A 16,805-nucleotide genomic window follows, 5' to 3' on the forward strand; every position below is an offset into this window, starting at 1 on the left:
TTTTTACTGTAAAATGTTTGACCCAGTAAGACTTAAATATATGCAGATACAGTGTCACTTTATTTTCTCTCTAATCTCCCCGTGCACTTTGGTTAGATGCGCTGTTTTGTTGTCCATATTACTAGAGAATCACACTGTGCAAAAGTTTTCTTCTGTAGCTGCAGATATCATCATACTCCGGAGCTAAACATGTTTTCTCTCTTTGTGGCTGTAATCAGTTTTGGTGTTAGATAGCAAGATGATGCACGAAGACTACGTGGCAGTGAGACACCACTGTCACATCATTGTTTATAGCTCCTTGTTGAAGCACTGTACAAACCTGTAGTTAAACCAGAAAAAAAGGTTTCATCACCGTTCAAATGAGCTTGGGCTTCCTCCACCTCTAAGAGCAAGTCCTAGCAGGCTGACTGAGGGGCAAAACCAGACACGCCGGAGAAGGAGGGGCAACTGAACTCACATCAAACTATTTTCCCCTCTGATGCACCTATTGTTTGGCAAGGGAGATAGAGAAGTGTTTAATTAATAACGTGAAAATGCACTGGTTGACAACTAAAATGAACAGAATACTGTTTTTGGTCTATTGATGCTGCTGTAATTTAAGGGCATTACTGCATGACACAGGTCTTAAAGCAAGAGTAAAGTTCAGGGTAGATGCAATCGCAACAGAAAGCACTGGAAGCCCTCTGGCAGAGGCTCAGCTTGCTGAGCCAGTAGGTTGAGTCTAGTAGACATAATCATCCGTTCTACAGCCATGAAAGAAAGACAAACACACCTTCAGTGTTGCAACACCATTTCCGGGGCTCAGTTGACTCATTGATTGTACTATACTTTGTTGTGAAAATACTGATACTGCCAAACATACTGAACTCAGTCAGTTTATCAGTAGGTTTTATTCACTCTGCTGCCAATATGTTCATTTACATCACATTCATGCTTTACTATATAAAATAAATACAGATTGAGACAGCCTCAAAAACTGCACACTAATCTTTTATAATGCCAATATTATTTTCATAGGCACTTATAATTTCATTGTTTACTGTTATTGTTGTCTTCACAAAAATTCAGATAATTTATTTTGTGGCAACACACTGTCATCAAAAGCAATTGCTGAAAGTATAAAACTAATTTTAACACAATAAACTTAATGGTCGGTGTGTTTTCTCTGATGTACTTTTTGTCTCTGCAATCCACTGCTGCTTAAACCTTTAAGTTACTCCGATAGGCACTTTTGGTAAAATGTATTTTTCCAGGAATAAAGTGCTTGGTTACACAGTACAATGCACTCATGTGAATGAAGTGCACTGTGAACAACATAAGCTTTGGGTCAGTATTTCTTCTGGGATCGAGGGCGGCTGTTAGCTGAGGATGCACGGCGCTTCTGGTTTGCGACTTTCACTTCCTTTGTCTGAATTAAAGAGAAAAGGTTAGGAATAAAACAATTTCCGAGTTGTTTGTTTTGCGTCGTGGAAAACAAAGATCCCCTAGGAATACTTACATACGGTGCATCGACAAGCACAAGGCCATGTGTGCCAGTATTAACCCCAACATGTTCCTGCACACCTAAAAATAATAACAGGTGAGAGTGGTTATCCTGCATTGAAGTTCCATAATAATATTTTTCTGCTATGCACAGATCCCCAGCAGTTCAGTCAATCAGTTCTGGCCTCAAAAAAGCAGCCTCTACAAAGTCCTCACAGTGCAGCTGGTGGTTAAGTCTGTCCAGAGAAAGAAGGATTTTCTTCTCTTCCAAGGAAATGGTGGTGAGCCCCTGCTGTTGGCTGCGCTGCTGCACTGTTCCAGACCTCTGTGTTTGGGCAGTCTCCATGGCAGCAACAATATCCCTCTCTTCTACCAGGCCTCCAGTGTGTGCTTCAGCCAGGTGTAACTGGGCTGCACGCTCGAAACCTGACAGCACCCGAAAGGTTACATTAAAGGCAGGCGCACTGACACAGCTGTGCAAACATATTTCTAAATTTCTGATGTAAATGTTGGGATCTTTTTAATTATACGTACTTTACATGACATGCTGTATAGTGTATGTGCAGGGAAGAGTTTTAACTATGACAGAAGTCTAAATATAGACATACAGTGAACATGATACCTTCATTTGGAAAAGCTGTGTCCTGAGTACTTGAAAACGACGGCCTTATCAGCTCCGTGGTCTGCTTTGTTGACTACACAAAACAAAATAAAAACATGTTAAACCATTAAAGCCTTGACCTCATCATTAAAGACTGACCTCACATAATTTTTACGCAGCCTATTATATTGCCACATTTATAGGGTATAGGCAAAAGGGACTACGAATGACCGCTATAAAACAGTTAATTGTGCATTGTGTAAGTGTCCTCTAAAAAAACAAACTGCCAGCTCAAGTCCATCCAGAATGTCTGGACGAGCATAAATCGTCACGTATAATCAGTTTCCACCAACAATAAGGAAGTCACGGACGGGACTGCAAAACTGATTCTACAAGTTTAAACACACCCACTTACTGATCTTTAGCAATTACTCTCACTCTTCCTACCCACAGGGCAACTGCACGCACGTACCTGAGAGGTCTGAAGAAGTCTTCTGTTCCCTGAACCAAGAAGCTGTCTGCTCTGTTCAAAGCAGGGTTTCCTTAAAACTCGCCCACTCTCCAGGGCCTGTCTTCTCACCATGTTTTTTGCTGAAAGAAGATTTATTCACTGGAATCAGTACTTGAGAAAGCACACGTGCAGGAAATTATACCACTTCATATCATTGTTCTCTTCTGCTATAAGCTGTTTTTCTGTTGTCAACAAGACAAAGTTGAATATGTTGTCTATACTGTGCAGCTGCACTTGGATCTATTACTCTGTGCTGTTTTATACAGTAAAGTGAGAATATATGCAGCTGCTCAAATTCCTAAATAGTGTTCTTTGGTATAATGGGAAACCATGGATTAGGTCCAGGTCCTTTGATGTCTTTCGCAGAAGAAGCTGATGCGACTCTCGCTGTTCATGGAAATATGGGCCAGATTGGCACGACTTTGAAGAAAAGCAGACAACAGGCCATTTAAAGGCCAGAAGTCCTTAAGGTCAACTAAGTTCACTTCTCCACAGATTATGAGCTTCCTTATCTTATGAAAGTTAAATGAGATATTGCTTTATTTTCGTCATCAAACCACAAGTCAGTTGATCCTTATAATAATGCAATTTACTGTATGGACCAATTTCATCAGTTTCAGTAAATCAGTACACTAATGGTTAATAATAAAAGCCTAAGAAGAAATTGAATATTTCTTCTTTGATAAAATCTTTCGTGCATCTTATACAAATTTGCACCAACACAAACATCACGCGGCTCCTTCGTTCCATTTCATTTCCTCTTCAGTGCAATTACATGTGAGGGCAGTTCAGATTCAAACTGTCACTGGGACCGTGTGAAGAATAAAGAACAAAAGGGAAGGGAGTGTAGCACTGCTGGTATTCACATTGTTAAATTTAAAGTTGGATAGCCTTTGGTTAGGAACAAATATGCCTGAGAGGAACTGCATTTAAATCAAAATGACATCTCTGCTGGCCGGCAAACCAAGCCTGAGCTGTGTGAGGGGCTGTCAGCCAAAATATACATTACCGTCCTTGGTAGTTAAGGCACTGCGGACACCGTGCCAGAGCTGAGAAATCTCCTCATCTGTGGGAGTGCAGTCTAAACAGAGGCCTTTTTCACTGTACGCCATCCCTCTTCTTCTGTGGTAGCTGTCCTGATGACCTGAGCTGGGTGTGCTTTTTGCGTTGCCCTCTGAGAAGCGGCATGCATACGAGGGTGGGAGAGGTGTGTACATAACAGTACTATCTGTTGTGATTACATGGTGTGTGTTAGGTGAGAAGAAGCTCTCTGAGTTGTTCTTGTGCTCTACAGCTTGGGCATGTTTATAGTTGCCATATGGATTCTTAGTGACGTACGCCATCTTCTCTTCTGCTGAGGCTATCCGTGGAGGTGGGCGGGGCACTATTATCTTCCCTTGGGTTTTGGCAATCTGACTCACCTCGGTGGCAGATTGAGGTCGTATGACAGTGCCCTTTCTTGTTCGTGAGGAAACAGGACCCGCTCCAACTCTGGCAGAGCGTTCTCTCCGAGGGACCTTGGGGCCACTGGTCCTGGTGCTGCTCCGCGGCACCTTGACCTCATCTGCTCGTTCTTGGGGCAAGCTGACTTGAACCCCAACATCTGCCCATGCTTCTTTTGTAAAGTGATAACCTGCCGAGGCTGCAGGGGTCATGCTGGGTCCAGGCTTGGGAGACCCTGAGACTGTAGTGAGACGTGGCTGGTGGTCCTCTGTGTTGGTTTTTGATTGAAGATTGGAAGACTTGCTTTTCATCTGTTTCATTATGTTCTGTTCCTCTTTCTCCACATGTACCTCGTCAAACCAACGCAACTTCTTTTTGACAGTGTTGTTTCCCTCTATACTAGTTTTTGCCCTTGTTAATTCAACGCTATCTCTAATTGCTAAAGCCACTTGTTTTGCAAAAATCAAATGCCCTGAGCCAAACACACACGTGGTTTCTCCTGACATATATTTGGACTGCTTCTTAAGGATTCCTTTGATAAATCTGACTTCACATACAGAATGAGACGTCGCCATTGATATGGGCATTTTTTGTACTTCCTCCTCAGGACATTCAAGACATTTATGCTTGTCTGGCTGAATATTAGACAAGCATGTGTGTTCCAGCAATGCTGTATTTATAGGCTTCTCTGTTTGTGGCTCTGAGTTAGAAACCTTATTGAGATTGTTTATGGAAGCGCTGGGCTCTTTCTGGGATGGCAGATGGTAATTTTCTCTTTCTGTTTGCTGACGAGTTCCTTCTTTTGATAAATGATCTGTTGTGGTATTATTCAAGAAAACATTTGGCTTTGGGGAAGCCCCAAACAAAGTGCCTTTGCTGTTGTCATCTTTGGTAGGCAAAGGAATTTCTGTAGCTGGTGAATATTTTAATGGTCTGTCATCGTGGATCCTCTCCTGTTTGAGATCCAACAGAGGCTCTTGTTTAGGAAATGAAGACTCAAGTGCTTTGTTGCCAAGAGCATTTCTGTTTGTAACAATGATGTTGTCACTGGGATTGTTTTGTGGCGAGTTTACCCCAAAATGCTCTGGGTCTCCACTAATAATTTCACAGAGAGTTAATAAGTTACAGTTGTGCAGAGCAGTCTCTGCCTGTGTTTTAGGTGTTTTCTCAACAGATGTGAACTCCCAAGAAGCTTTGGAAAAATGCAACTTATTATTCAGCCATTCAGATTCCTCTTCTGTTTTCTGCTTAGGTTCGTGGTGTTTCCTTGGTTGGGTTAAGTTATCACCAAGAAGCATCATTGCTGAGAAAGACGTTAGGTCTGATGTTGGACACAAATCGTTTCGCTTCCTCTGATCTGGATGCGCCTTCTCTGAGTCAAGCAAGAATGATGAAAAGGAACACTGCAGATCTTTTGTGCAGTGGTTGGGCTCCTCATTCTCCAAGCTGTCCTTACTTGAAAGGCTTTCAGAATTACAGCAATCAGACAGGTTGCTGCCCTGAAAGCAAAAGGGAATTCGTGAGAAGAAAATAATAATAATATCTCTTACAGTTCTATCAATACCAAGGTGCAGAACACTGATCCAAAATATAAAAGAAAAAATAAAAGTTATTACACAAGTGTTTTGTACATTTAACAGTAGTTTACATGTAAAGAAAATGGAAAACCACCCTGGTCAAAAGTTAGTTTCAGACTCTAATCTGCTTCATAATCATGAGACCCTGCCTCACTTTATCGAGTCATTTTAATAAGATGAAATTTTGCATATTCTTTACTTCAGTGAAAATTATTTCAGGTGACACCTCGAATACTTCAACTCCTTTCACTGACATAACAACTCACAGCAAATGCTAAAGTGGCTGCATGAACTTCTGAAAGGTCGATGAAAATATCTTCCTTCTTGAAATGATAGCGCTCACATTTCACTAGAGGGTGCTAAAGGCTCGGGGCTGCAAATAGAGGCGTTTGCGGTGCAGGAATGGACTTCCATGTCATACTGCTGCCCCCTAGGGGTCTCTCTCTCTCTGTCTTTCTTTCTCTCTCTCTCTCTGTCTTTCTTTCTCTCTCTCTCTCTCTTGACATTTCAAATGTATGTCATATACTGAAGTGTGGCCAGAATCAAAATATCATTCTGTAGTGGAAATGTTTAGTGTATTTATGCTGTTTCTATCACAATGAAAAGTATGAATTAAAAAACAGCTGGATGGAGAGAAGTTTGTCTAAATGTAGAGTCTGGATCGGTACGATTTATTCATGCCTCAGTGTTAGTACTGTTACCAAAACCTATATATATATCTGCTGAATCAAATTTAAAGTTTTTGATTAGCTGGTTAGAGCAAAAGTCTGTATTTTAAATTGTACAATGATGTCAATGCATGGAAAGCTTACTCAAATGCAGAAACATCAGTGTAAGTGGGGAGGCAGCACTGTCTACAGGCCACATCAGTCAGACTGACAGATACGACTGGCTGAACCTAGATTGCCTAAAATTATTTATTTTAGCTTTCATAAACATGTGTTAAGGCAGGAACAGTCTCTTCCAGCAGCAGCCTCTGCTCTCATCCATAACAACTGTTGGCCACTTTCTAAACTGATGGTATCCTAGCAAATATGTAACTTCATCAATAATAAAGACTGATAAGTACACTGTTGTTTGGTTTTTGACCAAGTCATGGGACATAAACTCTTCAAAAGTCGTAAATGATCTTTTGGCAGAAGGCAATGGTTGCTCTGCTGCTGACATAAAAAAGTAAGAGATACAAATTAGCATCCAATGACATGAATCTCCCACATGAAACAGTAGAAAGACATGCCATACTACATTATTAGTTTGCTTTTATAAGCAACAGTTGGAACCTCAGGAGGTTAAATAAGAGGATTAGGGTGGGTTAGACCGCCAGCAAAACATTTTTATCTTTCTTCAGATTAAAATACCTGTGGGCTGTCATCTTGTTGCTTCTCTGCTCTGCTTTGTTCCTGTAGCAGTTTAGTGTAGGCCTCCAGAGCACAGAGTGCTTGGCGGTGGGAAGATTTAGAAACTGTGGGAGGCTTAGGAGAAGGAGTGCAACTTCTTTAAGGGAAAGCAGAAAAATACAGATTAAATATATGACTTGTCAAGCCAGTAAGAAAGAGCACACAAAAATACCATATATAAACATAAAAAACACAGAATCTTTAATTAGTCTTTTTTTACCTGCTCACATTAGTGTTGCTGGACAGGAAAGAGGACTGCTGGGTGTATGAACCCAAGGTGCCTTGGATTTGATTGAGTGCATCTTCAATATTTCCAACATGTCTTCTAAAAGCTATAACGCCACAAAGGAAAACATAGAATCCAAAATCTGTCAACACTACGGAGTGTCAATTCTCTGTTCTAAGTGATTCATATGTAATACACATTGCTAACATTGTCTGCGTCTTTGAGAAGGAGGTAGATGGGCTCTTTGGAAGCGCTCAGTCGCATCCTGTACTTGCTGTCTGCGTTGCTGTAGGATGTTGTCTCTCAGCCGTTGCTCCTGCATGTCCCACTGCTTCCGTCTATCATCCAAGGCCCTGAGCCAGGAAAAAGAGCAGAGCATGAGCCCGGGCCACATTTTAGCTGATTAAATCTACTCTGGCCATGTTTTATATACAGAAACCTGAGTCTGTTCCTCGAGATATGTTTGCAACATAGTCATTAATAAATTAAAGCTACCATCCGCGACCGGGTTCACAGAGACGGCCAATAATAACATTAACAAGGTCATCTTGAGTTGAGAACCATAGCAAATGATAGCTCAAGAGTTTACATTTCTGTTCTTAAATTTGAGACTAATGTTGGTGGTTAGGATTTAAATGCAAACTTACATTTAATACTCATCAGCAATTTCATTTTATTTCAAGGAAGGCTTATAAACCAAATATCATTTTCCTTATACGGACATGTACTTAAATCACATTATGTCTAAGAAACAATGATTGCCTGCCTTTGTAAAATTAAAACCTGCCTCTGATATTATACTGCTTTAAAAACAGGAGTATTCCCTTTTAGCCCCTTCTGATACCTGCGGAAACACAAACATATATATAACATATATATATTTATAACCGTCATGGATTAGGGGCCTCATACGGGGATGAACTTTGCAGCTTTAGTCATCAGAGAAGTGACGCTTTGGTTGCTGCTCAGGCCCGACAGATCTATTTCCTGGTCTAGACAGCAAAATCCTGTCAACACCATCAGTCCCTCAGAGGTGCTAAACCCAGGACAGAACCATAAACTGTGAGTCCAGGAGGCTACCGTTCACCAGACAAACAATTCCCAGGATGAAATGGAAGACGCTGCTTATGTATTGGGGTGTGCAGGTCACTGCTCAGGACTTTCTATGACTCTGTGGTGGCTACTGTCATCCTGTATACAGCGGTCTGCCGGAGCAGTGGGAGCTCAGAGAGGGGCAGAAAGAGACTCCACAAGCTGGTCAGACGGGCCAGCTCCGAGATGGACTGCTCTCTGGACTCCATCGAGGAGATGGGTGAGAGGAGGATGTTTTCCAAGCTGACATCAATCATGGACAAACCCTTTCACGCACTGCATCAGCTCTACAAGAAGGAACGCTACCGCAGGTGCTTCATGACAACCGCCATCAGGCTGTACAACACCAGCCTGAGTCAACAATAGTCCACACCCTAGACTTGGCTTCGTTTTTGGTTTTTACAGTCAGTTTTACCGCTTTTTTGCACTGCCTTATTTTGCACAAACCACTACCTCAACTGTCACTGTTTTTTTCAAATTCGTCATTGTTTTTTGCATATATTTACACTACTGTGACAAGGAAAATTTCCCATACTTGGGATAAATAAACAATGTCTTATGTCTTATGAACTTGGAAGGTTTGGGTTGCAGAAACCACACATTACATTGTTTGTGCTAGAACAGAAAAAAACAATAATTATCATTTGAAAACTGACTTCCTGCGTCGGGTGGTTTCCAGTGAGAATTTGCGAGCTCGGGCTCTGCATGACTTCTGCTCCTCAGCCAAAAGTTGTCTCTCATGTTCGAGGCCTCCATCAGCTCCCAACCTAGAGTTTCTGGAAGTGAGCAGCTTAAGGAGAGTAGTGTTAAATGACTGTCACTGGATAAGTGTCACGTAAATGTAACTTTAAACTTGAGTAGAAATTAAACCATAAACTTTGTAAATAACTAAATACGTGTAGGATACGAGTGGTAGAAGAAGTCGTCCCGCAGGACTTGCATCCTCCGCGGCTGTTGATCCGTGCTGACACCGAGCAGACATACAGGTTTCAGGTGCTAGCTGCTAACTTTTTAGCTAACGTCAGCGGCAAACGGTGCTGGGTCAGCTCATTCAGCCATTTTCAGGGCGAAGAGAAACCTGTAAAGGAAGTGTTCGGATCCACATCGCTGCAGCGTATTCTGAACAACCTCTTAAAGTCGTTTAAAATAGTTAGATAACCGCTTCAGCTATGTCTGTCTGTGTACAGTCGCTCCATGATAGCAACCGAGGACGCAGCTCCTTGACAACCGAGGGAAAGTAGTTGTACTCGTCGTGTCCAGCAGGGGGCTCACTAATAAGATTGGATGCTGCCTTCAGGAACGCCTTGAAGTGTTGTAATATGTACAATTTAAAACAAAATGATGTTGAAAACAAAGAGACAAAATAAAAGACAACGACAACGAATATAAATAGTAACACAGAGGATCAGATGTATAAAATAATGTTATTGAGTTAAGATGATTAATAATTATGATTAAGTAATTATTTTCAAAGATTAGAAAAAAACTGTGTTTATGAAAGCACCACATCTCCCTTCAAATGCCACACAAGACACAACTGCACTATGTTTCTTTTTGTTTGTTTGTTTTTAATGAAATGTAAATTTTATTTTACAACTCTGTGGGTATTAATGAGATTTCAAAAATATTTGGAGGATTTAATCTACAATTTTATACAACAACAGTTTGCATACTGATGAACGTTTTTACACTGCTCAGGCTCGCAAAATTCAAAGGTGTGCTACCTTTTACATTTGATGGCACCGTAAGTTAAGAGGATTTGGGAAAATCTGCTTTTTTCCTGATTGTTTATTCCGTTTTATGGACAGGGCACCACTGTATAATCTGTCTCGCCTGTGTTAAACACCATATAGAAAATAGTGGTGCTATTGCTTGCAGCATGCACTCTGACAATTACAAATAATCCCTTATCCCTCTGCCTCGCTTTATGGCAGAACCCGTTAGGTCGGTGCGGTTCTGCCGAGCATACAGTAAATCCTCTATTAGTTTGACAAAGTGCTTTAATATCTCGGTTTTGGGGGCTTAGGATACGGGGCGCTTATTGAAAATAGGGGAAATTAAACGTAAACCCCGAACCAGGACTAAAATGTATTAACACACGTTTTACAAATTGCTAGAAAACTGCACAATGAGCGTGCAAAGGCAGCACTGGCAGCATCCGGTGACCAGCACAGACTGAGAGTCAGACTGACAGGAGGTCCAGAGGCTGAGGCGCAGATAGTCGCGTTTGCACGAAGGCTCATAAGGATTTAATAAAGTAAAAGTTCAGTCTGCTGGGTTGACCTGCCTTCTGTGAGGTGAGTGGACTATTCTGTTGGATTTTTAAAAAGTGCAGTGAAACAGAAAATGAAAATTGTTGTTGAAAGATGAAATGGAAATAACTAAGCACATAAGAGGACCATGAGTATTAGACTGTAACTTAGTGATCTAATACAAAGTCATTCCATTTTTAAACATGTTTACTTCTCATTGACTCTGAGTGTTTCATTCTTTTTCTTTGAGGGGATTAAAATGCGTTTTAAGCTACCATACAAATGTTAATGTTTTGCATGCACCCTGTCTAACTTAACTGCATCCTTAAAGTAGACAGGGTATTAGCACTCTGATCATGCCACATGCATGTATTATTTCCTTCTCTTTCTAGTTTATGATCCCCTGCTTTCTTTGAGTTACATATCAGATGCATGCAAAAGTGCAAAAAAATAAAAACACAACAAGGCATTCTCAGAAATCAAGCCAGGTAAATCTCATGGAGCAGCTCCCTCTGCCATTTTGAAGTCAAAAAAGCTTTTGTTTTTTAAGCTATTCATTCAGTTTTAGTGAGGTGTTTGTAATTTTCCCTGGCTAAACAACAAGGCACATTTTAACATTTATGTGGTCTCAGTCAGAATAGACTAGAATGCATGACAATGTAAATTTGTCCTGTATTAGAACTACTTCTGTGTATACACTCACATGCTCAGCTGTATAAAATCTTGTTAAGGCTAATTATGACCAAATGAATGTGCATGTCATCATTTATCATCATTGTGCATCATCTGTGCTGAAGCAATTAGCTCCCGAGATAACCACGTTATTCAAATGTAATTACCGAACAGAAAGTAGATTTACTCGTTTGACAATGACACAAGATATAATTCATCTTAAAAATAGTCACAGTCACATAACAGTGACATGGCAGTGTGGAACTGTTGAATAACGTTTCAGAAATGCAAAATAAATTTGGCCAGCAGAGGCCGAATGGATGGACAGTGCAGGTGTCAAGAAATGAAGGGGAGCAGATGATGAATCTGTGGGTGGTGTCACACATGTAGTGTGAGTTATAATTCGGCCGATACCACCTGTGCATTGCATATTGTTGCCCAATCAGCGGTGCTTGGGTTAGTGCTGCCTCATTTCTAAGGCTCATCTTATGAACAATGTATAGTTTAATTAATGTGTCTGCTTTGTGAGAAATGAACAGCCCGTCTTGATTCATTTAAAATGGATGTGATTTGGACTTGTGAATAAAAACTACATATTTTAGCTTACAGTAATCATTTTAGAAATGTGTCTGCACTCCTGTGACTGCATGGCGGTACCATCTAACTAAAATGTGTTTACATGTGTTTAGATGGAGCAGTGAAGGGAAATCAACGATGCTACGGCAGACTGCGGCCAAACCCCGGAGACCAGCTTTACGGGGAGCTGGTTACCTGTTTCATGCTCAGTCTTCCTCCTGCCTTTCTGTGACAGAGGAAGTGTTTTTAGAAGCTGCAGAATATGGCAACATTCCTGAAGTGAGGCGGATGCTAGAAGAGTTGCCAGAACTCAACGTTAACTGTGTGAATTACATGGGCCAGAATGCACTGCAGCTGGCAGTTGCCAATGAGCATTTAGAGGTCGCTAAGCTTCTGCTTAAGAAGAAAGACCTGGCTAGAATAGGAGATGCTTTGCTGTTAGCCATCAGCAAAGGTTACGTCCGCATAGTCGAAGCCATACTGAGCCATGAGGCCTTTGAAGACGGTCAGCGGCTGACTTATAGCCCCAGTCAGATGGAGACACATGATGACTTTTTTTCCTACGATGAAGATGGCACGCGTTTCTCTCACGACATCACGCCCATCATCCTGGCTTCCCAGTGCCACGAGTATGAAATAGTGCATATACTTCTACTGAAGGGCGCTCGTATAGAGCAGCCTCATGACTACTTCTGTCAGTGCCGACTCTGCAGTGAGCAGCAGAGGCATGATTCTTTTAGCCATTCACAGTCTCGCATCAATGCATATAAAGGTCTTGCAAGTCCAGCATATCTTTGCCTTGCCAGTGAAGACCCTGTGATGGCAGCTCTGGAGCTTAGCAATGAGCTTGCAGTTCTGGCCAACACTGAGAAGGAGTTTAAGGTAATGAAACACCTGAAAACAAAGTACAGTATCTTTGCATCACATTAACTGATAGATTACAGTCTTCATTTGGGGTTTTGTTAATGTACTTTAAGTGATGCGTGATCGTGTAATACTGAATAACTATATATTCTTTTGCAGAATGATTACAAGAAACTGTCCATGCAATGTAAAGACTTAGTGGTGGGTCTCCTGGACTTGTGTCGAAACACAGAGGAAGTTGAGGCCATTTTAAATGGAGATACTGAATCTTGTCACAGCTGTGAAACCTTCAGCAGACAAAACCTTATCAGGTTAAAACTTGCAATAAAATATGAAGTTAAAAAGGTAAGCACATGAGCACACTGTCATTTTAGACTCAGAGTGTATGCACTTGTTTTCATATTCAACCTATGGCTGAATACGTGTGTAATCCTTTTCTCTGTCTCTCACTTTTGCCCACACTGGATCAGTTTGTGGCACATCCAAACTGTCAAAAGCAACTCCTCTCCATCTGGTACGAGAACTTGTCTGGGCTACGTCAGCAAAGGACAGCAGTTAAAATTCTTCTTGTCCTTGGTGTAGCTGTTGGGTTGCCGGTCTTGGCCTTAATTTACTGGATAGCACCGTCGAGTAAGGTCAGTTATAAAGGAATAAACATTGTTTAACAGAACAAAAGGGAATGAATCTTGGGTTTACCTTTGACATTTAAAGAGGCCAAGTGCTGTTAACTCTTTGCCCCGAAAAGTTTTAAGCCTATAATAGAACAATATGAGTTTGTCAGTTTGAGTTACTCCGCTCACAAGATAAGCCTTTCTTCCATGTTTGGTTCTGTCTCTACTAAATAGAGAAGACAGTTGGTTTTTCACACATAAAATTATTAATAGAAGCGTGGTGCAGCTCAATATAACGTTCAATTTTATTCTGTTTGCTATTTTCTCATTCACAGTTAGGGAAACTCATGTGCGGACCTTTCCTGAAGTTCGTAGCCCACGCGGCTTCCTTCATGATATTTCTATGTCTACTGATCCTGAACGCTGCAGACCGCTTTGAGGGAACATCGCTGCTGCCTAACATGACTGCCCATGATTACCCATCACAGCTTTTTCGCATGAAGACCACACCCTTCACCTGGATGGAGATTCTCATCATATCTTGGGTCATAGGTCATGAGTGTAAACATACTCGCCCTTGCAGCCTGTGTTTTCCTGATTATTGTGTCAGAACTATCTTTCAGAATTTTTTTCCCATTAAGTCAGCGCATTTTTTAGATTATGTTAATTTATTCCTCTCTCATCCTCCTGACACTCAGTCTTGTCTACTTCTCATGATTTATGTCAGACTCCTACACTTACAATCCCACCACAGCGCTGCTCATTCTGGGCCAAGTCTGCACCAGTCATTCAGGAGTTATCAATCCCCACATATTTATCATGCTATGAAGTTGTCACCATAGATAATTATGCATTAATTCCATATGTATCAAAATAAAGCAGACTGGCAATGACTTCCAAGGTAACACTTTCACTTAGCTCTATAGGCAACAAGACAGTAATAGCAAACCCTTTGGGATTTGATTATCAATTCAAGAAACTTTGACTATCCACCAAATCTGTGATTTTTCTTTCCAACAGGGAAGATCTGGGAGGAATGTAAAGATATTTGGAAGCAAGACATTCGAGAATACATCTCAGAACCCTGGAACCTTCTTGACTTCAGCATTTTGGCCATTTTTATGACCTCTTTCATTGCCAGACTGATGGCTTTCTGGCATGCTTATTCTGCCCAGTGTTTTGTTGACAAGCACTACTCAGACCCATCCAACATGACCTTGCCTTTTGAGATACAGTATTTCCAGCTGGGTAAGTGTGAAGCAAAGAATCCAAGCATCCAAGAAGCAATTCAGTATTTTATATTTTGTAGAAATAAAAATGATCCTCGCAGTGATCATTTTGAGACCAAGAGCCACCAAGCTGTGTAAATTGCTGCCTATTTATTTGTCCAGTTCAACATCAAAAACTACCCAGACTATTTAGTTCTCCAGATTAAGACTCCTAACACAGGTAGTCATATAAATAGAGTAAATGTTGACGACATAAATAGTGCCCTCACATTCAGCATTTCTTTATTTTCAGCTCGAATTCACTGGATGCCCTCAGACCCACAGCTCATTTCTGAAGGCCTCTATGCAATTGCAGTTGTGCTGAGTTTTTCTCGCATCGCGTACATCCTGCCTGCCAATGAGAGCTTCGGGCCTTTGCAGATCTCTCTGGGACGAACAGTGAAAGACATCTTTAAATTCATGGTGATCTTCATAACAGTATTCGTGGCGTTCATGGTGGGAATGTTCATACTGTACTCACATTACCTTGGAGCCAAGCACAATGACGCCTTCACAACGTAAGTGTTCAACGTACTGTTGCGGTGATGCAGTTTTTAGGAAAATGGCTTTGTGGCTTTGGATACAAACTATGTTGAATGACACTAAGCTAATTTAATTCCCATTTCTCCATTCCTCCAGGCTTGAAGAGAGCTTTAAAACATTATTTTGGGCAATCTTTGGATTGTCAGAAGTAAAATCAGTGGTCATTGACATCAACCATAAGTTCATTGAGAACATAGGCTACATTCTGTATGGGGTGTACAACATCATCATGGTGATTGTCTTGCTGAATATGCTCATTGCTATGTTTAACAGCTCCTTCCAAGAAATTCAGGTACAGCTCAACCATCCACACTTCTAATTCAGTTTTGTGTTCATATACTCACCGTGTATGTTAACATTTTTGTAAGATCATTATTCTTTTGGAATAGTTTGGTAAAACAGAAATCTTTTGCTGATCGAATGTTGCCTTTGACTCTTACCCCTTTTTCTCCGTTCCTGGTGCAGGATGATGCAGATGTCGAGTGGAAATTTGCCAGAGCAAAACTTTGGTTCTCATACTTTGAGCATGGTGGCACACTCCCTGTGCCCTTCAACCTTGTACCTAGCCCAAAGTCTGCAGTTTCCCTCTTCCTTGGGATAAGGGAGTTTTTCTGGGATGTACCTCCAGGCGAAAGTAAAGAAAATCCTAACGATGTGATGGAGCTTAACAATGTGAGGCACCTACTGCTGAAACAAATAATGTTCTATAAAAATTATCACAATGATGGCTTTAAAAATTTGTTATACTTCTGATAAAGTGAACAGCTCTACAGGGCTTCTTTGTGTCACGTGTATACATTGCAATTGTTCAAAAGTGTGTCTGCATTTATTTATTTATTTTTTTGTTTCTAATCTTAGCTGAGACAACAGGAACATCTGAGTGGGCAAGCATCCCATTGTCCAAGCCGTCACCAAGTAAAGCAGTCCTCATTTCCTGATGTTGGTTAAACTGTCATTAACTGAGCTGGTTAGCTGACAGCAAATTGTCTTACCCAAGTAAAGTTTTGCACACAAAGGCTTGAACAAAACGTACAACCTTTCCTTCAGAACTAGCACAATGCATAATTCAAAACCCATTCATGTAATCAAACATGCTCACTGTTGCATCATCAGTTATACACTGAAAACTTCCACTCTTCATTACAGAACATAATGAATTGCCTCATCAAAAGATACATCTTAAAAGCACAGAGAGATAAAGATAATGATGAAGTGAACGAAGGTGAGCCCAGCACTTTTTTTCATATCTGGATCACCCAAATTACGAAAAGAAAAACACTATTTGACACCAGTTAACTTACTGTCCCACAGGTGAACTGAAAGAGATCAAACAGGACATCTCCAGTCTTCGCTATGAGCTGCTGGAAAGGGGTAACCATGATATGAAGACACTGGCAGAGCTCATTGGGCAGCTGGGAGAAGTCATGCATGTTCAACAAAAAGAAGAGCAGAAGCATGAGCTGGATATACTTTCTTTAAAAATGTAAATATCAGAGACATAGCGTCTGGGCTCAGATGTATTTTCTGGGGTCAATGGTTTCTTAGGCTCAGACATAACACACATCGTGACTAAATTTCTGTATTCATTATAACAATGTCCTTGGATTTTATTTTCTGTATTCATTATAACAATGTCCTTGGATTTTATTTTCCTTTGTGTAAATGTGTTCCTGTTGCTCGAGAAGTTGGT

General features: G+C 40.9%; 2 protein-coding genes across 2 annotated transcripts; one reads left to right on the forward strand and one right to left on the reverse strand.

The window, feature by feature from the left end:
- Positions 1-874: 874 nt before the first annotated feature.
- Positions 875-9,663, reverse strand: cep126 (centrosomal protein 126). The gene is made up of 11 exons (XM_084558873.1): positions 9,237-9,663; positions 8,986-9,105; positions 7,445-7,590; positions 7,232-7,343; positions 6,973-7,108; positions 3,604-5,536; positions 2,556-2,674; positions 2,105-2,177; positions 1,699-1,908; positions 1,499-1,563; positions 875-1,408 (listed from the first exon to the last, which is right to left on the reverse strand). The coding sequence occupies exons 1-11, from the start codon at positions 9,269-9,271 to the stop codon at positions 1,328-1,330; spliced, it is 3,030 nt and encodes a 1,009-aa protein (XP_084414999.1). The 5' UTR covers positions 9,272-9,663; the 3' UTR covers positions 875-1,327.
- Positions 9,664-11,816: 2,153 nt separating this feature from the next.
- Positions 11,817-16,669, forward strand: trpc6b (transient receptor potential cation channel, subfamily C, member 6b). Its single transcript, XM_084559639.1, has 11 exons — positions 11,817-12,711; positions 12,853-13,038; positions 13,164-13,328; positions 13,640-13,856; positions 14,325-14,552; positions 14,826-15,090; positions 15,212-15,407; positions 15,581-15,787; positions 15,974-16,030; positions 16,262-16,337; positions 16,427-16,669. The coding sequence occupies exons 1-11, from the start codon at positions 11,923-11,925 to the stop codon at positions 16,600-16,602; spliced, it is 2,562 nt and encodes an 853-aa protein (XP_084415765.1). The 5' UTR covers positions 11,817-11,922; the 3' UTR covers positions 16,603-16,669.
- Positions 16,670-16,805: the final 136 nt, after the last annotated feature.

The sequence above is a fragment of the Chelon labrosus genome (assembly GCF_963514085.1).
Source record: "Chelon labrosus genome assembly, chromosome: 13".
Classification (NCBI taxonomy): domain Eukaryota; kingdom Metazoa; phylum Chordata; class Actinopteri; order Mugiliformes; family Mugilidae; genus Chelon; species Chelon labrosus.